Below are 23355 nucleotides of genomic sequence, written 5' to 3' on the forward strand. Positions count from 1 at the left end.
GAGGGCGATTTTCCAGGGGCCACGTCAAGCCCCAAGTCAAGCTTTGGGGAAACTCCATCTTCTCCCAACTCCAGAAGTAGAAGATGCCATTCTGTCCTGTGACTTTACCCCTGGCTATAGTGAACGGTTCAATGCGGGGCACGTGATATTTTGAGGGAATCTTCCCCAGGACTTCCTGATGGGAGCTGGGGCCAAAGAGCCCTTTCCACTGTGATACAGGAGCCCTGAGCCACGGCAGCCCTGCCCTACTGCTGCAGAACAAATAAAGGGCACATGATAGGACAGCAGAACTGACAGCACCCTAATGGCATCTGAGGTCCTGTCCTCTCCAGCAGCTTGGCAATATGAGTTCCTTTTTGCTTCAGCTGAGTGGTGACCTCTAAAAGATATATTGAAGCCTAATTTGAAATACCTCAGAGTGTGACCTTATGTGGAAACAGAGCTGCTGCAAAGGTAATTAGTTTGAGCTGACATTGGAGTAGGTTGGGTCATTGATCCAATGTGACAAATGTCCTAATAAGACTTGGAGAGAGAGGCAGACAGACGAGGAGAGACACCCCCCACAAAAAGGAAGGCTGAGGTTGGAGTGACACTGCCCATAAGCCAAGGAACACCTGGAGAGACAAGGAAGTTCCTCCTCCAGGGACCTTGGAGAGAGCATGACCCCGCCCACATGCTGATTTTGGACTTCTGGCCTCCAGAACTGTTGGAAAGTATGTTTCTGTTGTTTGGGGTGTGGTGTTATGCCAGTCCTAAGAAACACACCTTGCCTTGCTATAAGGCAAGTGTCACTTGTGACCAAAGACATTGTTGAAGAATCAGAAGTGAACAGACATTATTCTTTCATCTTAAAAATGTTTTTCATCCAAATTCCTTGTTCTAAAACAAATAACAGCTATATCCTCAAACAATTAAAAACTGATCACATTCCCAGTCACAATCCTTTATTTCTGCATTAAAGTAACTTTCTCCTGAGGAATTATACAAATAGATGGCTTTGGTTATTCTGGCCTCACATGGATTTAGACAAACTTGGAAGCTCTTGGAAAAAAATCAACAATTAGTGCTGATTAACTCTAGGGAAGGGCAGCCATATAGCTGGCAATAAGCAAACCAAAAACTCCCAAGGATTATAAAACAAAGTTTTTCTTCCTTCTGTTTCATTTTCAATTCAAGTATCAGATATACAAACACTCTTCTCATTAGCATCTTACTTTGCAGAACTCAAGAAGAAAATTCCTAGAAGCCTTGTGGTTCTGGCTGATCTCCTTCTATGACTATCTCAGACTTGCAAATGACAAAAGGCAGATGTCATTCCTGGTACTTCCTTCTTCCTCAAGAAGCACGGCTGCCTATTATGACAAGAACGAGCTCATGTCCCTCTCTTCACCTATGGGAGCAAAATCTCAAGAAGGAAAAGAACACCCTGATTTTTAGACCAAGGGCTTGTGGTCTAAAGGGAGGCATGCCGCCCTTAGCAGATGTAAGTAAGGCTAAAGATCCAGAGAGGGTCATCCTGGATTAGGGTGGATGCCAAGTGCAATGACAAGTCCTGAAGAGAGAAAACAAGGCAGCAGGGCCCCTGTGCAGGCAGAGGCAGAGACTGGAGTGACAGGCCTCCACACCAATGAGCACCACAGACTGGCAACTACAAGCTGGGAGAGGGGCCTGGAAGGTTCTGCTGTAGAGCCTCCAGGAGAAGCCCCCGAGGACACCTTGATTTCAAACTCCTGGTCTACAGAACTGTCAGAGAATACTTTTCTGCCATTTTAAGCCATTGGGTTTGTGGCCATTTGTCACCACAGCTCTGGGAACCAGACTGTGCAGACCTCGAAGGCAGGCGCAGGTATGTGGAGGGGACTCTGCTTGTTCACTGTGACCCTCCTTCCACAGCAGGACCAAACACAGGACTTTGAAGATTTCACCCAAATTGCCTCATCATCAGACCTCAACGTTACATCTAAGATTTGTCTAAAACCTTCATCATCACGCAAAATCACTTATTGATCACCGCTTGTATGTGTCACTGTGCTGGCAGAAAGTCCAGCGGAAACAATCTGCCCTGTAGACACAGGATAACCGGACAGGTTAAGTGGCCACCCAGCCACTTGGGACTACATGAAGCGAACCAAGGTATCATCTCTGCCTGCCACTACTTCCTCATTCCCGTATTTGTTATGGTTTCTTGATGGAAGGTAAAGCACGATACCACTATGTGACAATTAAAAAGAACGTCATCAATCTACAAGCATCAACACTGAGTCACTGCCCAGGGAACACAGAAAACTGTAGGACACCCTGAGTGACGTTGTCCTAGATGTGTAAAGAGAGCGTCTGCCCTCCCATGTGGATTTGCACACAGGTAACAGGAGGAAGGCCAGGTGAAGAACTAGTTAGACATTCTGTATGATCAAATGTGTGTGGCCAAACTCCATATTTATACAGACTTCTCTACAGGCCAGGGAGACCAGAGACCCAACTCCTGACAAGAGCCATCTGTGAGGAATGGGGTTGGGCAGTGAATGGGGAATGTCTACTCTTTACCTTACACCAGGCTCAGCACATTGCAGTTCATGGGCCGAATCTGGCCAAATTTAGTTTTTGTCAGTAAAGCTTTATTGGAACAGAGCCATGTCCGTTCCTTGGCATGGTGTCTGTGCAGCTTCGGCTCTGCAACAGCATACTTGAGCGTGTGTGACAGAGAGTGGTCCACAAAGCTGGAAATACTCTGGCCATCTCAGAAGGAGGCTGCTGCCCACTGCCCTGTGTGATCCTATACCAAGCACTTATATGCATGTTCCTTTATTTATTTATAATCATTGTACTTTTAACAAATAATTTTAGAAGTTTCTGCTTGGACAGGGCTGGGGGAGGTCCCTGGGCCAATCATTAGCAATCTTCCTGGAAGTAAAGAGGACTCAGGAGTTTTTAGGATGAGTGGAGATCTACTGACCCTGGAAAGGGACAGTGTTCTGAAACAAAGATATGAAATGAAGGTTCGAGCAAAACCAAACACGTATTGAATGCTCAGCACAGACCGGCACTGGATCCCCAGCGTCACACCTGCAAGGGATGGCTTTAACACTCCAAGAGACCTTTGGAGAGAGCTGCATTTGTCTGTAGCCTAAGCACACTAGGAGCTGGAGGGGCTGCTTGGGACAGGGCACTGAGAAGCTCCCAGGCCCACCTCTGAGATCTCCCTCTGGTCTGCTGACCAATGGGTGGGGTCTTCTTGGGCACATCAGTTGTGCTTTCTGGGTCTGAGTGTCCTTGACTCTCAGAGGGTTAGACTAGCTTAAATCTACAAAACTTTCCTGCTTTGACATTTCCAGGAACCCTGAGCAGAAAGCACCTTCACCACAAAGAAGTAGTTAAAGAAGAGATCTTTCTGGAAGGTGGCCTGGGAACCAGCCCTAAGAGTTGCGGCCCTTTCCCAGCTTGCAGCCCACGTTGGTGTGAGTTTGGATTACGCAAGGCCCCAGTTAAACAAGTGTCTCGGGCTGGGGTGGCCTGGGTGAATGAATCAACTGGAAAGGCCTAATGTTCTCACCACACGGTTAGATCACAAATTGCCAGGCATATTCATTAGTGAGTATATCCTGGGGCAGAGAAGTTCCACTTTTGACTTTTTAACACAGCTTCTTCAATGGCCTCACTGGATGCCGACATGTACTTACTAATAAACCTCTTACTCAGGGCTGGTTAAAGGGTTAAATGGTTCCTGTTCACCACAGATTCCTTCACACATGCCAAGACGGAGTACTTCTCACTGGTCCTGCTCCAATGCTGGAGGGCCTTTTGAATTTTTTTGACAACCATGAATAGCACACGGCCCCACCTTCCTTCTTATCATACCTCCCACCCAGAACAAGGGAACCAGCTAGGTTAGCCCCAAACCTGGGTGAAACTTGGATAGGTGCCAAGGAAAGCTCGGTCAGACCCGCCTTGCAAGGTAGTGCCTCCGCTCTGCCACAGTTCTCAGGACTCATGCACCGGAAATCCAAGCTTGAGAGGTTCCCACCTGACAGGCCAGCATGGGCTGTGGCCTCACTCAGACACTGAAGTCCCGGGGCATGACCCCATAAGCAACTCCCACCTAACTCCATGTAAGGAGGGAAGTTTTAATCCCCTTCACATCGGCTCCACGGAGTCAGAGCTCGGACCAGCATAGTGTGTCAATGTTTAGGTGTCGGCAATGGCTTCTGACCTTGGCTGCTGCCCTCAGCAATGGAGCAAGCCAGGGCCAACCAAACCACAAAGACTGGTGTCAAAGAGAAGCAGCCCACCAGCACACTTGGTTAGAAGATGCTGACATGTTGAACATTTTTCTTAGTCTTTTCTACTTGAAATTTCTAGTTATGGTGGCAGTGGGGTTTTACCACTAGTTGGTATAAGCCTTAGGGACTTTGAAGCAGACAAGCTGGATTCAAACCTTGGCGCTGCCAAAATCACCCCCGATGCCTTCAGGCAGGCTGCTCTGGGCCTCAGTCGACTTATGTGCAAAACAAAGATGAAAGTAATACTTGGTACACAGAGTTGGTTAAAGGACTTTGATGAGATATGACAATAAAGTACCACTGCCACAGAGTAAAATAACGATTACAACCATAACCACGCTTTATTAGAGATTCCTGTCCTCAGGTGTAGACCATGCAAATAGGTGACTCAGGCATGAACAAGGGACCAGAGCAGGATAAAATGGCTGGTGTCATCCTAAGGCAAGCGTGGTATGGGGAGAGAATTAAGCAAAGACTTGGTGGGATTTAAAGGAGAGTGGGAGTTTACCGGGAAACACACTCTTCCCATCCACCCATCTATCCACCACCTGTGTGCTTTAGCTGTTGATGCTACGTCAGCACCTGTCACAAGCTTACCTTCTTCAACAGGTGACGGACAATAGACATGTGTATGGAAACATAAGAATTCAGATAGTGGGGGAGAAAGGTGCGGGGAAGAAAATAAAACAGGGCTGGGAAACAGAAGATGGCTTGGGGCTTGGGCAGGTGGAAGTGGCTTCAGGTAGGGGATCAGGGGGGACGTCCCAGGGAATGACCGGAGGGCTGAAGAGTGAGAAGGATGCCAACATCTGGGGGCAGCATGTTCCAGGCAGAGGAAGCAGCAAATGCAAAGATCTCAGGTGGGAAAAGCAGGCACCTGAGGAGGGACAGAAAGAGGCCACAGGGGAGGAATGAATGCAGCCAGGGACAGCGGTGACCAGGAACCCAGCCACAGAGGGTAGCGTAAGCCAAGATAAGGAGTCTTGATTCTGAGGTTCAAAGGCAGAACAAAATCCCAATCAAGCAACATTTTCCCTTTAAAACCCTTTTTGCAAACACAAAGGAAACCTGGCATCTACGCCCCTTCCCCCTCGGGCCCTAAACTTTGTTATGTAAGAATCAATATCTTTCATCTGTTGCCAGAGCAGATACATTTGGCATCCTCAACAAGCTGCCAAAACAAAGCAGAAAGCTGGCTTAGACTCTGTTAGAGGATGTTCTGAGCTTTCCAAAGCATATTTCTCTATCTTTTCAAGTATGTTTATTTAGACAAGGTATACGGATAGGAGCACGGATGCAAGGAGCCAGCTGCCCAGGACCAACACAGTCTCGGAAAATGATTATTTAGCAGTTAAGGAAAGATAAAAGCAGTCTTAAGCATAAGCAACTATTTCTGCTTCATCTAATGTTTATGAGGAAAAAAAAAAAAAAAAAAAAGACCCCAACGTGAACCAGGAGGACACAGTGACATACTTGCTGAAAACACTCTGTTTGGCAAACAATGGAAGCAACAGGGTCTGCACACTCTTCTATTAGAGGTCCCTCCCCCACAGCGGCCACACCTGAAGCTTCTGCACCTCCAGGCACAGGGAAGCCTGGAGCCCCAGGGAAAACCTGAATAAAGCCACCACCTTCCTTGGGTTTTAGTTACTTGCTTTCAGTTGACTTTAAAAATCACCAACTCTGGAGGCCATACAGCTGAGCAAAATAATATCAGTCTCTCACTAGTCTTGATGATAACAGTCACCTAGGTTACCTTTCAGGGACTTGAAGGCTGTTTTTGTTGGAACCACCTTTGGGCCTGAGTAGATGTCTGGTGCGTGACCTCCTGACTCCACCCCAGATCACCCTAACATTGGCCATTTTCTGAACGCGTCCCATGAAGAGTTACGAAGTTTGACTACGTGTGCACAGACCACTGATTACCTCACCCCCATCGCCCTTCCCCTGCCTTAAATCACCCTGCTTCTTTATGCCGTAAACATCCCCATACCCCATCCTCGGGGAAGAGGACTTGAGGCTTGGCCTCCCCTCCTCATTAGGCTGTCCTGCAAATAAACTCTTTTGCAAATCACAGTGTGCTGGTGATGGGCATACTATGTAGCAAGGCCTAGTGGGTCGTGTGCTGTCCGAGCTGGCTTTGCTTACAGACATGAGCTGGGACCAATTTGTAAACTGAAGCAGGAGATTGAGATGATCTTCGACTTCTTTACCTCTCACAACAGCATCTTTATATCCCACAGAGTCCAGGGAAGTGCTACGTTCAAATCATGTGCCCCCTCTGCATGCCCCAGTTGCCCTACATGGCTCAAACACACACGGTCTTTGGAGCACTAACACTCCTCACCTGAGACTTGATACCAGGACACACTGTGAGACTAAACGAGGGGTGTGCTCACTTCTGACCACAAGCGCTTTCCTTTGGCTAGGTAATTTTCTTAAAAACAAGGAGGTTGTGAACACCTTGTTTTTGGGTGAGCATGCTTTTTTTGGGGGGTTAGTTAGTATGCTCTTTATCTTATTAGAACCAGGAGGCAACATTAGCCTGTGGTGTTTTAAGTAATAGTGGAAATTTTATTTCTAAGCCTCATGAAGAAAAATGTATGTAACTTTCCTCCTTCCCAAATTCTATAAGCCACAGACCCACTTCTCCTTCTCCTGCAACCCCTGGCAGGCTCTCAAACACTGAAACCTGCCTGGAGGGGAACTGATTTGACCTTCTGAAAAAAAAAAAAAAAAAAAAAAAAAAAAGACAGCAAACATGCTACGTAGACATGGACTGGACATGGGTTTCAGAGGACAGGGCTCAGGAAGCAATACCGCAGGGTATGGGCTTTTGGCATGCAGAGCATTTTAATCTCAAGGGTATTAGAAGGCCTCAGAAGTAAAGTCTCTCTGACCCTCTGCCCTCCTGTTGCCTCTCCTCCTCCCCACAAGTGAGCTACAGAAACTAGAAGTCCTCTCCCCTAAAACAAGCCATAAAACCTAGGCATGTTACTGAACCTCCCCCGTCCTTTCTGCCTAGTAATGGGCCATAAAGAAATCTGATAATAGGTCATGATACCCTTGTTCCAGAGGGGTCTTGCCCTGTACTCAGGAGAAGGAATGCTACAAAGAGACCAAGAAGAATGTGAACAGAGAAGCTTTGTTGCGTTCCCCCCTGGGTCTGTGATCATTAGAACAGCTGTCCATTGTTCATGAAGCCAAAGCATAAAAACAGACATTTTTCCTTGAGTCTTTGGGTCTTCATTTCGAAGACATCTGTGTCATGTTAAACTTTGATGAAATAAAGTTGGTATGCTTCTCTCTTGTCAACCTGTCTTGTTACAGGAGTGTTGGCTGGAGAAGGGAAGATCCCACTCACATCTGTCTGCCTCTACACGTGGGCCCTTCTAGTAGACCAAACTCCCAGGTGGTCTTTTCATGGGAATTGCTGACACTCATTTGTTTATTCCTCAGCTACGGGATGTATAAGCACTGCGCCGCATCCTTGACGAAAATGGAGCTAAAATACTAATGTTCTCTACACTCCTAGATCTTAAGTCTAGGGAACAAGGGGTGAACTTTAATCATGAGGAAACGTTTCTAAGAGAACACACAGTATATGACACATTGGTACTCTGAGTGCAGGTAAACAGAAGATTTGCTTTGCAATCAAAAGCAGAAACCACAACTCTTCGATAATACCATGGGGCCAGTCCAACGTTATTATTAAGCATGGACTCCAACAAGCCAAGGCATTTCCTGATATGTTCAGGCAACTCCCTGCCCCAGTGGGGCTCGAGTCTCTTCTCTACAACAGTGTGCCTCATCTTGGTCAGGTGGCAGCTCCTGAAGTCATAGTGCTCAGGGTACCATGTTCACGGAGAAATCCCATGAAAAAGTGACACACACAACTTCTTTATCAGAGACAACTATTTTATGAGATCATAAATGTATGCTCACAAAATTCATAGCTAATACTAGAACATGAGACTGCAAAAAAAAAAAGTAAAGTAGAACTAGATGAAATGGACTGTTTCATGTTTTAGTTTTTGTTTACTATGACTTCCTTCATTTCATAATTTGTAAGCCTTTAAGAGCAAACAGTAGCATATGCTAAAGGTAGAAGAAAAAATTTAAAAGAAAAAATTCCACCCACTGATTTCATTGTTAATTATGAATCAGAAAAAGGTTACGAATAGTTAGTTTTATTGACAAAGTCCAATTCCCAAACAACCTGGAGAGTCTGAGACCCAGCGGGACAGGCATGGGAAAAAGAAGTAAAAACATTCATCTGTAAATTCCAGAACAAAACAGAGGAGCAGATGTGCCCAGACTCAATCCACACCCATGTATCAAAAAATCGCTATTTGCAGAATGAATAAGTTATGGGGTAATTATTTGCTTTAATGTATGAGTTTCTTTTCTTTTTTAAAATAGTTCATTCCCAGGATGTACTGTAGATATTCAACTCAGAGAAGTCTGACATCTATACAACCACAGCACTTTATAAAATAAGGCCAACAGGGCCCTTGAGGGAAAGGAGAGGAACCTATATCCAGAACAGTCCTCCTCGCGCCCTCTCGCCCCAGCCCCCGAGATGTGACTGCCAATGAAAGCAGAACAAAATAAAAACCAAGACGGTCAGGCCAAAACATTTGTCCTGCTACTTTCCTTGGACTCTGCTAAAGTCTCCCATCCCTCCGCTCCTCATGGGCTGCTGTCGGCCTGGAAGGTGGATTCTCTAGAGCAGGGAATCTCACCCAGGGACCATTTGCCCCATGGGAACCTTTGGCAATGCTAGACACATTTCCGGTGGTCACAGCCAGTTGGGGAGCAGGGATGCTCTTAAAATCCTTCAGGACAAAGAGTCACTCTGTCCAAAAACGTCAATAATACAGAGGTTGAGAAACCTGGGTCTACAGGAGGCAAAAATCTATAAAAGAACTTGTATCCTTCTAGAACCAGGATGTGAGAGCTGTGTTCTGACGACTCTTTCCTTCTAGATAAGTGATAGTTTAGGTGGGAGGGAAAACCCTTCTGCCCTCTTGCCATGATGTGACATTCCCTGTGCCTGCCAGGGTTAAACTCACTGGCACGTAAATTGCCCATGCGACCCACTTGAAAACATTTGAACATAACTTTCATTCATAGCACTACCACAAGAGGCTGGGCAAGGTCTCACGCTTAGGCTTTAAACGTCTTCTCAAAAGTAATTTATAGTTATGAGCCATGGCGAATTCATTTACTCTATAAGTACATCATGACCCAACAAGCCTTTTGAGCCATTATAGAAGGGCAACAATTACGTTTTAATTAGTTATTTTTCACTTACTTGTCAAGACCTGTTTGTATAATCTAAATAACTTCACATCCTCTTAACATTCCTCATGAGACCTTGGAAGAAAACAGACTTAGACTTCTTTGAAATCTCTAATCTCAGTTAAGTGGTAGATGAAGCAGCTGTAATGGCCACACTCCTGCTGCGTTTTGAGCAAACTTATTTTTTTTTCCTTCCGCAAATCATAAATCTATTTCTTTCACAGTTGGGATAATTTTCTGTCTCATTTCTTCTTTAGTACTAGCTAGCACAGCACACTTGAAAACACCCTCCCTCCCCGGCCAGAAATAAACTTCAGAGCATGGCTGGATTAGCAACTAGGTTTAGGAAAACTATTTTCATCATAAAGACCGGAATCTCTAGATTTCTTTCATTATATACCCAAAGGTGGTAAGAGAGTCCACGATCAAGCTCTTTCAAATTGTAGCTGCAACAAAATATGAAGAAAACCTATTGTGCGTCCTCATTTTCATTCATAGGGAACTTAAAAAAAAAAAAAAAAAAAAAAAAAAAAAAAAAAAAAAAAAAACCTCACACATTTAGAGTAACAGAGAAATCTAAATGCCTGGGCCACTTTCACTACCAAATTCCCCAAATGTGACTCTGAAGTCCTCTTTATTTAGTCTCAAAAAGTAAATTCCAAAGAGCTCTAAAAAACCACAGGCAAAACAAAACAAACCCAAAGTCTGCAAACCACTCTCTTTTCAGTCTTCAGAACAAAAGTTAGAAGAACACAAACCAGTTTAAAAAGTCAATATACTACGCCTCTCAGTAAAATAACCTGTCTTGCCGGCTCTTCAGTAATGTAACAGTGCATAAAAGCTCTGTGGTCCATTCTGTATCATCAGAAAAACAAGAAGTCTAAGTAAAATGTATTTCAATAGAAGCAGTCTCTGTCACCATCGTCCAGCTGACCACATGTGGAAGATCCCAGTGGCCTCTGATGTCTCCCAAAAAGCAGGGGAGTAGATGGGGGGGACAAAACAGGACATCTGCCTTATCCATGTCTACTTTACCTTATGCCAGGGCTCCTTTGCTTCCAATTCTGTCCCTTAGCTGTACAGAGCAGAGAACTCTGGGCGTCAGACTCAGAGAGCGAAGAGGTTTTGTAAATGCCAGACCTCAGCCCGGCAGACTGAGGCTCCTGCCTGCCTGGGTTACACCCAGGCTTCTCTGCAAAGCTAGGCTAAGGCGATGTGCATCACCCCAGAGACGCACACCGGAAACAAGAACAGTGTGCGGCAGGCACTCTCACTCAACGCCTCCTCTGCTCGCTTCACTTACTAGTTAAACACACCAGCAACCACGATGGGCCAGTCCATGTTCCCAAAAAAGGAGGGGGGTAGATATTCCTGTTTAAAAATGCAGGTGAGGAAAGTACCATTTTTTTTTTTTTTTTTACATCTGCTCACAATTATCTGCATTGTCAATCTGACAGTAATTGTCTGAGGGAGAGGTTTGCATGGAGACTAGATTCTGGAGCTTTTTAAGTTTCTTTGCTGAATTTGAAATGAGGGAAAGGTGCATAGCAATCCAACAGCTAGCAGGCAGTCTCCCCTCCCAAGGCACTGCCTTTGGGACACACGTTATGGGACCCTTGTTGTAAGAGTGTAGTAAAACTGAGTTCAACTTCCATTTGCTACTTCAGAATTTTTATATTATTCTGTAGTACCATTTGAGGGAAATGTGGTTAAAAAAAAGACATAGTAAGCTTGAATCATATGTTTGTACACTTTATATTGTGCTCTTTTATTGCAGGAAAAACAATATTGGACACATACCATGCTCCAGGCATCTTACACATATTTCCTTGTTTTCAGTTAAATCATCCTGCAGAAGTCTCAGATCCATTGGTGACAGAAGTATGTGAAAAGAGAGAAGGAGCCAGAACCTTTTACTCTGATAACGTGGCCTCTTTTTATGTACTGTTTCTTAGAACGAGGGCAAGATTCTGTGACAACTATGATCGTTTTCCACAGGACTAAGTTGATTTAGGGAAGTTTTTGTGGAAATTATTTGCCCATAAAGATCAGTTAATCCAAAGATCCTTTTATGTGTGTGTGGAATCTCTCTGAGCTGGCTTGGAAGTGATCCTGAACACTGTTGAAGGAACGTGAGGGTTTTGCTGTACTTCTAAAATGAAGAGGAAGAGGAAATGGGTGTACATTATGGTAATTACAGGGCTGTTAACAAAATTTCTAGTGCATCTTTCTTCTGAAAGAAGAAAATTGGGCTGGGGTTGTGGCTCAGTGGTAGTGTACTTGCCTAGCACATGTGAGGCACTGGGTTCCATCCTCAGCACTGCATAAAAATAAATAAATAAAATAAAGGCACTGTGTCCATCTGCAACTAGAAATTTTTTTGTTTTTTTAAACCTCCATCCAGGCGCTTTCATTACACCTGTGCAGTGCCAGATTCTCAAAGGAGCATGTGTGGGTTTCTCTACCCCAGAGTCCCCCAAAGCAGGCTGACATGTTTCATGCAGATTCCCAGGCTCCAGCCTGGACAACCCAAATCAGAATCTCTGGGGTAAAGTCTGGGAACCCGCACTTTATTATGTTAAAGCACGAGTACCTCTTTATTATGGTGGGAACACTTAACATGACCTCTGCCCCCTCACAGAAGTGCGCACGCTGCACTGGAAACCCACAGGATATCCAGGTGGTTCTTAGGCCAGGTGGCTTTGAACCCCAGCCTTGGATCCTAGTAGGGGGTCAGTACAATACCTCTGACCTCTGTAATCGCAATGCCTCCTGTTTAAGACATTGGCAGGCAGTCAGATGTTTGTCAGAAGGGTGAAGAAATCCCTCCTGAAGGAAAACTGGGCCGGAAGTAACTCTGGCATTGGAGTCGGGCTCATCGTCCCCGATCTGCAGGCTTTTCCTACCAGCCTGTATTTGGGTTATCAATTCCTCATTCAGATTTATTTAACAACCTTTATGACTTCTGGGATGGGGAGAGAGAAGATGGGTCATTTCAAGTTTACCAAGCATATCTCCACATTTAGGAACAATCACCAGCACATGGAGTCAATGGGTTCCAGGAACTGCCGCTGGGACAGACTTTGGTGAGCAACAGTGAGCTGCCCTTCCCCCGGGCATGTGTGCAGAGGCGACTTGGGGAAGAAAGTGGAGGAAAAATAACCAACCAGGCAGTAATCTAAAATTGGGTTGTGATGATGGATGCACAACTCTAAATTTACCAAAGATCACAGAATGGACACAGTATGGGCAAAATTTAGGGTATGCAAGTAAAGCTGATACCCACCTCAGTGGTAGTTGCCCCAAACAGGGACTCAGTGCTACGGGTAAGGTTCAAGGACTTGGAGGAGCAGGAGCCGAGAGTCCTCTTCCTTCTGATCCTGCCCACTGGTAGAGGCCCTGTCCTGGCAAATAATGCCTGGCATCATCCAGCACAATCCGACAGAATGGCACTAATCCTCCAGCAATTTCTACCTAAACAGATGACTTGGGTGGATGCCATAGAGATATAAACAGATGGGAAAGAGCCAGATGGTATTTATTTCACACATGAATGAAAGGAACAGGTATTTAGTGGAGAGAAGAAAAATGGAAGAGTATGTGACTATTTAATGTTTTGGGGTTAAAAGTCATCGTAAAAATTCATAATGGGAAGAAGAATTACTTATCGACATATCTTTATTTAGCAGCTGCTGGATGCCTGGTGAAAGGTAATGGCAGAACAATGGTAGATTTAATTTATGGACACCAATGCACGTGAATGTCTCAAGTGACGTGACTTGAGGAATTTTCAAACCAAAGCATCAACATGACTGCTAACTTGTGCATTTGAAATCTTCACATACAACCACATCAGAGAGCAAGTAGGGGTGAGGCTGCTTCGTTCCCCCACACAGGAAGTTGTAAACTCATTCAAACTTTGATAAAACTTGTCTCTTCATCTACAAATGAAGGAAATGGGGGGAAATTGTCTTTTGAGGCCTGGTATGGTAGACACAATCTCAGATGACTCACTTGCTATCTGATTTAAGCTTGTTAGAGGTAAGTCTAATTGTCCCCCTTTTACAGCCAAGGATGTTGAGGCTCAGAGTCTGAGCAACTTGCTGAGGACGCCTCAGCTCCCAGTGGCTCCAGGAACCACTCCCAACATGTCTGACTCTGTCCCAACTTTGTATTCACCAACCTTCTTTTCCTCCTACCCTACCATGAAGCCATAGCAAGCTCCAAAATTCCAGATTCTGTTTCCAAGATGCCTGCTGCTTTGCATTTTGCTACAGAGCCATTAAAGTAGTTTATCAACAGTTTGTGAGGGCACTCCAAAATTTTTTTTTGGGGGGAGGAATTACTGTACCAGTCCATCTCTGCTGGTCTGCAGCCCAAACACTCTTCCCCCTGGCTAGCTGGCAAGCCATAAGCAGATCCATCTGCTGGAACTGGCACACTGTCCGCCACAAGGTGGGAAGGCCAAGGTCCAGGAAGCCAGCACATTCAGGTGTAAAACAGAGGGGGAGGGACCCGGTTCCTAGTACCAGAGGTACGAGGCCAGTACCGGCTGCCCGGGTCCCAGGGACCCAATGCTCCCATTTCTCCTGGAACTCTTGTCATCACATCCAAAGCAAAGTGTGCCCAGAATAGAAACCGTGCTGGTGACCTCTGGATGGTGCTACTTTTCAACACAGAATCCCAAGTTAAACACTCGTGGAAAGAGTCAAGGTGGACAGAAGCCAAAGGGCAAGCAGAGCTGAGATGGCCTGAGAAGCCACCTTCCATGTGAGTTATCATGAACTCAGAAGCCAGAGGGGATCTATGGGGCCACTGTGGTAGTCAGAGTGCCCGGCAGACCCCAAGAGGCAGGGGGAGCCTGGGTGTAGATGACATTCCCCGTCTCCTCAGCCTCCGCTGGCCAGGTGGGCAGATCCAAGTACATTAACAGAAATGCTCTTGCAAATGGAGCATGGATCCTGGTGAACCCACAGAATTCGATTTACTTCATTATTAAACTAAAATAATATTAGTCTATAGTGGAAATGTTTTTATAAGAATTTTAAAGTTTAAAACCTATTGATTTGGAGCAGAAAATAACACCTTATTAGAAGCCTCGAATGAAACCAAGCTGTAAGCCAAGCCACAAGTTCAAAATCAAAGCAACAAGGTAGGAAAAAAGTTCAACTGATCCAACTCTCTGAAGTTAAACAACACTAAAAAACAAAACATCTTTTTAAGTCAAGATAAATACAAATTCTTTTTAAACTGTCATTTCCGGATAAGAAAGCCCTTCCATTTGTGCTGACAGGAAATGGGGTGATTTTTCCAGAAATATCAACTCTTTACTGCTTGTGAAAGTCTTCTGTTACTCTGGCAACACATTTCCTCTGTTGTTAAAGTAAAAGAAAGTGGGTAATTTTGGGGGGATTGGATTTCCCTTAAATTGTTTTATTGTGTCAATGCGCTGTGCCCAACAGGGCCAATTCCCAATCTGTTGACCATGGAAAGGTCAAAATATTAGCTCAAGGTTATTCTTCACAAATAAGATGGCACAACTAACACCTCACAAACCATATACTGAGTTCAAATCTGAGGTCACTTTCCAGGACTGGGAATGTCTTAATCAAGTCACACTCTATAATCAAGGGCACCGTCCAGCACAATGGCAAAGTTTACCTGTTCGCAAAACAAAGAACCTAGCATTAAGACATTATTGACCTGGCTCCTCATTTTGTGCTTCCCCCACTGATCTTATGCCTAGTAAGTTAAACTATCAAGGACTAGAAGGGAGGTGGGAAAGGGGAGAGAACTCACCTGGCTGTTCATCAGGCCAGGGGTTTTACTTTTTCAATTTTTAAGCCCCACAGCCCTATGAGGCAATGATCAGTGTTATTTTACAAACAAGGAAAGACTATAACAGGATCCCCACTCTCCATCCCCTTGTATCTTTGCATAGATAGATAATTAAATTGTGAGATACAATCTACATATCATAAAACCTGTTAAAGTATATAATTCAGCAATTTTTAATATACTAAAGAGTTATGAAACCATCACTATCTAGTTCTAGAATATTTTTATCACTCAAAAAACAAAAATAACCCACACATACCCACCTATCAGCAGTCATTCCCCTCTCTCCCTCCCCACACCCCTGGCAGTCATTAATCTTTCTGTTTACACATTTGCCTCTTCTAGACATTTCATGCAAACTTAATTGTATGACATGTGACCCTTTACGTCTGGTTTCTTTCGCTTAGCAGAAAGATTTGAGGTTCATCACGCAGCATGAATCAGTGTTTCATTCCTTTAACTGGCTGAATGATATTCCATTATATGGACATACCACCTTCTGCTTAAGTCATATTTGAAATAAAACCACAGAGAGCAATGGTGAATGCCTGTAGTCTCAGCTACATAGGAGGCTGAGGTGGGAGGATTACATGAGCCCAGAAGTTTGAGGCCAGCCTAAGTAAAATATAGAGACCCTGTCTCTGAAATTAAATAAAATTGAAACCATTTTCTAGTTCAAACCTTTCAGTGATAGTGTAAAACAAGAAAAGGTGGACAGTGTTTCTATATCAGTCCTGCCTCACAGGATCTTCCTGACCATCTATGGAGCTGTTAAGGGTCCTAGACTATATAGCTCTGTGAAGAAAATGTGCTGTCTCTCCTGAGATGTCATCGTCCATCAGCAATATTCTCCAAGGACCCTGCCGAATGCCCTGACAGAGCCTATAGCGGGTAAAGGCAGCAAGAAGAGTGAGGTCTGACTCCATAGAAATTCTCCATAGTGACCACAAGCAAAGTCACTGATCTTCAGTGACATCTTAATACTAGTAAACAGTAAACCAACCCAGCAACAAATGTTTATTGTCCTGAAAACAGGTGTAACAGACCACTAATGAGGTGGGGCTTTTCCTTTCCACCAGGAATGGAAAATTTGGGTCCTTCGACAAGTCACACTGGGAGGCAAATTATTTTTTCTGCAAGGATTACTGCCAGGAAGATCCCAAAGCTGCACGTGTGCATGTGCATATGCGCACGTGTCCCTACCTTGTGTCCCCACCTTCTGAGAATCGAGAGACCTATTTTCTAATTTCGTTCTGTCACTAATTAGCTCCAGAATTCCCGGTACTCAACGTCTTCATCTATAAATGGAGGTCAGTTGTAATGGCCTTGACCACTTTTCAGGCCTGCTGTGAGAATTAAATATTTATGAAATCACTTAGAAATGTTCAGAATATTATACAAAATCAGGATATCGGGGTGGTTCCCTGTCCACTGAGGCACAGAACATCTCAGACAACACTACTGAGTACTTGGTTCTTGCACCCACCCACCTCCCATTGTTTTAAAAAATATTTGCACCTACAATTACGTGAGAGAGTGTGTGAATTTGCCTGACACAGTGAGAATGGGAGAACACACTCATTTTCTGCAGGGGTGTGGGCTCTGATTCTTGCTCTGTATGCGTATGAGACAAAACAAGAAAGGAGGGAGTTAGCATTTCAATCTGTCTTTTGCAATCCATATCTTCCATGGTGACAAAGAGGAGTGTATGTCATGCAAATGCCTGAGATCACCCTTGTTCCTCTCTCTAGTTAATGAGTGAGCCCAGGCCAAATAAGGCCTGCTTACCGTTTGGGCCATTGCAACAAATACATGCTTCAAACACCTGCACCCAAAGGGAGGGCGGGAACCAGGGCCTCCCATTTATAATGTGAACATCATCAACATTTGTCCCGGGGCTTTGTGAAAAAGCATTTTTTTTTTAATCAGTCAGAAAGCAAAACAAAATAAAGCCACCCATTTTTAATCCCTCAGAGAGTCAAGGGAAAGGCTCTGGCTGAATCCTGTTGTGATTCCATTTCCTACACTCCAGGAGTTCAGCAGGAGGGGTCTAGAAGCAGCTAAATCCTGTTCAGGCTCACAGACGGGAGGAGAGGGGGCTAGGGCATGAATGGACAGGCCTGAGGGGCTCTCCAGGGGACTCCCAGCCTCATGTGAGGGCCTCTTTCTTCTGTGGGAGGTGTAGACACCAGCACACATTCCTCCCGGAGAGCGCAGGGCCCCGCAGTAAATGCCCACCACAAAGACAGGTGCGGCCAGCCCTTCTGGAAAGACCAGATGTGGAGGGTTGAGTCCTAGCGGTGACTCCCCAGGCAAGGCAGCAGAGTCCCCCTCACTCCTGGTAAGAAAGCAGATGCTACAACTGCCTTCTGTCCTTCGTCCCTCCAGAAGAGACAGAAGCCACAGCCCGCAGCCACTGGGGAGGGGAGGCACCACTCTGCAGAGGGGGCCAATGGCGGTGGGGAGCTTTCATCTTGCTGGGTGACATGAAGCCCCTGGGGGTGGGATTATGCAAGAGACCAGGAGAGATGGAGAAAGCGAAGCCACCCTCAGGCTGCTGGAGGAACATCCCCACACTTGGGAAAGGGACACAAACACTTTGCTTTACTCTTAAGATTTCTGTTTTCAGTTTGACTTCTTTTTTTTTTTTTTTTTTTTCTTTTTCTTTTCTGCCTTCGTTCTGGATCTATTTGATTGCTGCTTCTTTCTTTGGGAAACTGGCAGGTAACAATCTGCACCCAGGCAGGAAAGTATGCTGGAGTAAAGGGTCACCTAGGGCCATTCACCAAAGACAGGGAAATCTGTACTAAAGGGATGCCCCCATGTCCACTGACATCCGTGACTTAATCTGAAGTCACCAGTAGTTTCTCAAGCAGAAGGGAGATGGGGAAGGGAGGTAGAGAAGGAAGGGGAGGGAAGGCTTTTTCAAAGGGTTTAGAGAAGGGATGGAGGTAGGAGGCGGTCAGCAAGTACCTCGCACTAATTTGCTTCTGGACTTCTTAATTAGGAGGCGGGCTGTAAAGAACTTTAGAATGCTCCTGAATTTATAGGTTAATTAGCAAAAAGCTTTTAAAGAAGTGCCATTTACAGAAAGATCTCCCTCAAAAGAGAATCTTGCCACTGAAAACAAAACTGAAAGCAAATGATAATAAAGCTACAATTTGAGAGTAGTCTTGATGCGGGGTGTTAGATGCCACTTTCCAGAAAATATCTCCAAAAAGAAAAGAATAATTGGCCCTACCCTTAGACACAAGACAAGGAGGATTAACAACTCAGATCCTCAGAGCCGAAGAGACTTTAGGAGTCAGGCAGCAACAAGTCTTGGATGAACATGTATATTTTAATGTTTGTGATCAAGGCAAAGAAAATGGAGGCTCAAAAAAGTTGAGAGAATTGACAAGGTCCCCCAGCTGGTGAGTTCTGGGGCCAAGAGCAGATCTCTGGTTCCCAGGACTGGGAAGCCCTTCTCATGAAGCCACACGGTCCTCAGGCCCTTAGGTCCCCAGGCTGATAAGATGTGTGGACTTTACAACTATTAATGAGTGACAGAGATGAGAGCAAGATGAAGCTTCTGAAGTCACATGCCAGTCCCTCTACCTGTGGGATGAAGACAATCCCAAAGAGGCTGCAGGACCTGCCAAAAGTACTTGGGGCTCAGAGATACAGCTGCACCAAGACAGCCAGGCCAGGAGCTTCTCTCCCCCACCAAGGCCCTGTGCCCTTTCCCCTTCTCAAAGCCCCCTCAGGTGTCCAGTGGAGCTTCCGTGAGACCACACCCAGAGGGACCCCAGGGGCCCCCGCATATTTAGTGACTGTTAAACTAAAAGTGCACCTGAGCTGCAGGCCTCACAGGGCCGTGCTTAGGTGGAGTGCGAGGTTTCCTGGTGCAGGTTGAATGGTGACCCCTTTTCCCCTAAAAAATACGCCCACACCAAATCTCTGGGACCTGAGAGTGCTAATTTACTTAGGAAAAGGGTCTTTACCAATGAGGTTAAGCTAAAGATCTTGAGAAGAAGAAGTCATCCTGGGTGGTCAGGATGGACCCTACTCCAATGACAAGCGTCCTTCTAGAAGAAGGCCGGAAGGGGTGACCAAGAGGCGATGACACAGAGAAGCAGCCATGTGAGGATGGAAGTGAGACTGAAGGATCCAGCCTCAAGTCAAGAAATACCAGAAGCCACCAGAAGCTGGAGGAAGCAAGGAAGGGCCCTCTCCAGCCCTTCGGAGACTGTGTGACCCTATGACACCTTGATTTTGGATGTCTAGATTCCAGAACTGAGAATAAATTCCAACTGCTTTAAGCCATCATCGTTTCAGCAGACACAAGAAACGTACATTGATCATCTCTGTGGATAAAATAAATGGAACAGAGAGGCAAGGTCCATGGTATTTACAACGAATTCACCATCACGGTGGTTTACCAACAACGGGGTCAGAGAATAAGGCATGGAGGGAGGTGGAGTGTGTGGACACTAGTCCTGCTCCCTCTCTCTGTGACCAAACCCAGTTGACTCATAAGAAGTCACATGGTTGTGTGCTAACCCTGCAGGACACGGTTCTAGATCACACACCCATCTGAGCAGCGCCTGCTGGGTGGACCCTGAGACTGAGCCTGAACGTGCAATCTGCTCCCAGACGGCTGAACTCTGAAGGCATTTGTGGAAAGTCTCCAAGCTTTAAACCCACAAAGCAGCCTTCACAGGAACCTGAAGCCAATCTGGGAAGAGGCCTTTGCAGCCCAGGGAACACTGATCTACTTGGGCCTCGAAGGAGAAAACAGCAGATATTTCTTCAAAATGTCATATTCTTGGATCTAACTTTATTTTAGATGCTCCTGCCCACAACTATTGAATTAAATCCGAAAGCAAACAATGTGTACAGATACATAACGCCCAGCCATTTTGTTCCCAACTTTTTCTGGGGAGCACATTTCCACGTGTGAACTGAAGATGGCTGATTTGATCCATGCTTTTTGCAAACTCGGCAGCCTCAAATTCAGGCACTGTGCTGCGTGGGGGTCTTCCTGTCTCTTCCTGTGGCTAAACATCTGGGAACTGGTTCTAGGGTTTTATTATCGTTGTTTTAAAATGAAATTTCCCAACTGCTCCCAACTCTACAGGTTTATTTCTGTCCTACACAGGAGACTAAACTCAGGAACCCCAGGGGAGATCCCGTGAGGCCTCGCTTAAGCACCTCCTTAGATGAGCTCTCTGGGGCTCTAGAGAGGGATGAGAGACAGACTCAGGGGACAGGCAGGGGACAGGCAGGGGAGGACCAATCACTCTACTTTGAGTACTGGGATAGGACCACTTGGACTTCCAGAAGGTGAGTCACATCTACCTTCTCCAATAGCTTTGCAGGGCATGTTCCTCTTCCCGAACCAAATCCCTTGTCTCAAAATGTCCTTGGGCCAACCATTAAGCTTCACTGGAGAGACCCCTCCACAGCTGTGTGGGGTGGGGGTCCACTTCCCAGGGGCATTCCTGTCAGTGCTACCATAGTTCTGGGCCCTGAGTTCTAGCAGTCTCACTTGTCCCCCTTCTCAGCCATTTTTTTTTTTTTTAAATTTGAGGTGACATTCACTTGGCCTAAAATACACCCCATTAAAGTGAACAGTCAGGAGACAGCAGCCCAGGTAAACCTCAGGGGCTCCCTGGATATGTGTCCCGTGTCCCTGAGACACCCCTACTGGGAGTTGGGTGTGTTAGGTGGATTCGGCCTTAGTGCTGAGGGAGGGGTGTTCCAGGCTGCAGGCCAGCCCACCCTCCTGCCACCTGCTGGCTTCCTGACCCAGCCCCACGCCGCGCACACTCTCCACCCTAGGATGTGGGAGGCAGGGAGGCAATCTTGACTTGTCCATCAGACCCGGCTGACACTCCATAGGCCTGTGAGAAGTGGGGCAGTGACTGCCTGTGAACTCTGGCCCGGAAGCCCTTGTGGTGGCCCAACAGGAGCCTGGCTCGGCCCAGAGGCAGATGCTGGTGAGCAGCTGCTGAGAACGCAGGAACTCAGCTCTCTGGCTCTAAGCAGCCACACCTGAACTTGACAGACTTCCGCTGAGCTCCAGACACGGGGCGCTCTGGGTCACACAGGATGTGGGTTCCTAAGGGTGGGGAAGTCAATACCTTCAACTCTCACCCGCCCTTCCTTTCTTAGCTCTGATTCTGAGCCTCAGCTTCCTGGGTCTGTATACTTACACTTACATGCACACATGCATAGATACACACATGTACACATATGACTCTAACACCCTGTTCATCTCCTCGTCTAACTTGAAAAAATAAGTGTTCTACCCAATTCCCAACAGTCTTTATCATTCTTATTTATTTTCCCCTACAAATTCCCCATCATTCCAATTTTCCCATGAGCATTTGGTAGAAGCTGTCTCTAAGGGCAGCACGGCACATGAATTCTCTAAGACAGTCTCCTGCAACTACTTTCTTCCTTCAGAGGTGAAGGCAAAGGCTTTCTCTAGTGTTTCTGAGGGCTCTGAGGAAATGGTAACTTTGAGGGAAGCCCGCCTGTCACTTACCTCCAGGACTTTGCCCGTGATAAACTGTTGACAAGCCTCACATTTCACCCCAAAGAGGCCCTGGTAGTCCTTTTCACAGTATGGGGCACCATCCCTGCAAGACAAAATGTGTTCAGCTCCTAAGAAGAGGTGACCAAGGCCAAAGCCCTGAGCCCTTCTCCACAGAATGGGAGTAGAACTTACCAGAGCTTGTTTATGCCTTGCCCATCTGTCATAAGCCTCGTGACCTGGCCAGATACTACCAGTGTCACAGACTGGAGAGCTGCAGTTCTCCGGCCCCATAGAAAGAAGAGCCCACCTGCTACATGGTTCCACTGCCAGTCCCCTGATGGTTTCAGAACTAACTAGCCGAAAACCCAGGATCAACCCCTTTCCCTGGCTTTAAAGGTGGGCTAAGCCTTTGTCTGCCCCAGTGGGGACCCAAGCACACCTTCTCTCCCCACACCCTCTTCTTGGGCTCACAGGCCGGACAGAGCCTCCTAGCAACCTCCAGACTCCATTTCCTCAGCTCTCAGGAGGCCTGAGCACCAGGACCCCTTCCATTGACTTCAGAGCATAACAAACATGTCATTTCCACCATGATACAGTGTGGAAGAGTGAAAAAGAACCCTCTACATAGCCGAGGTGCCTACCCTGCCCAGCCTGCAATGTCACTTTGGAAGCTCACCCTTCTCTGGTCTTCCTTGGGGGTCTAGCACCATCGCCCTGGAGTTCTTTATTCTAACATGGGTGTTTCTGCTTGAACTCAGGTCTACCATGAAACTAGATTTCTAAGCTAAAAGACCCAAGCTACTTTTTTTGTTTCAATATATTTTTTCAACTACATTCATTAAATTTTCTGAATGGGTGATTTCATGCTGTTGGGGAAATTTTTCAAAAATTCAAGATTAAAGATACAGAATGGATGTTCTGTCGTTGCCAGGGTACATTAGAAGTCACCACCCAAACTCCACCTACTTCCTCAACCCTGGCTATGATCCACAAGACCTCTGACTCCAACATGAACTGGCTCCCTGGGCTGTTTTGCACACTGCTCTACAGGGCTCAGGGCCTAGGCTGAGTGTGCTTTGGGGGAGTCTATACACATGCTCAAAGACCTGGAGGGGGAGAAAGGCTTACTAATCCCACAAAGGACAAAAAATAACAAAAGAGAAATTACTAGATGCTTAATTGGTTATAACATAAGGTGAACCTTTATGTCACCTTTGTAATGATGAGACAATTGCTAGTTCATTAAGTTTACAGCAGCCAGGTTATGGCAAAAGCAGAATAACAAAATTATTTCTTAACGTTTTAGAGGGAAACTTTCATAATGACTATAGGATGTGAATGTACTTCATTTGGTAGAGTGACCACAATGACCCATGCCCACTCCAAGGACCCGCGCACCCCTGACCCAGCCTT

The 23355-nt window shown here is 45.9% G+C and overlaps 1 protein-coding gene across 18 annotated transcripts in view; it reads right to left on the bottom strand.

Moving 5' to 3' along the window:
- Positions 1–23355, bottom strand: part of Ablim1 (actin binding LIM protein 1) — a 277478-nt gene that overhangs the window by 74244 nt on the left and 179879 nt on the right. For all 18 annotated transcript variants that reach the window (XM_047553301.1, XM_047553300.1, XM_047553302.1 and 15 more), the window contains exon 6: positions 21952–22045. In XM_047553301.1, coding sequence (XP_047409257.1) covers positions 21952–22045 — 94 coding nt within the window. The remainder of the gene's footprint in view (positions 1–21951; positions 22046–23355) is intronic.

This window comes from Sciurus carolinensis, chromosome 5 (assembly GCF_902686445.1).
Source record: "Sciurus carolinensis chromosome 5, mSciCar1.2, whole genome shotgun sequence".
NCBI lineage: Eukaryota > Metazoa > Chordata > Mammalia > Rodentia > Sciuridae > Sciurus > Sciurus carolinensis.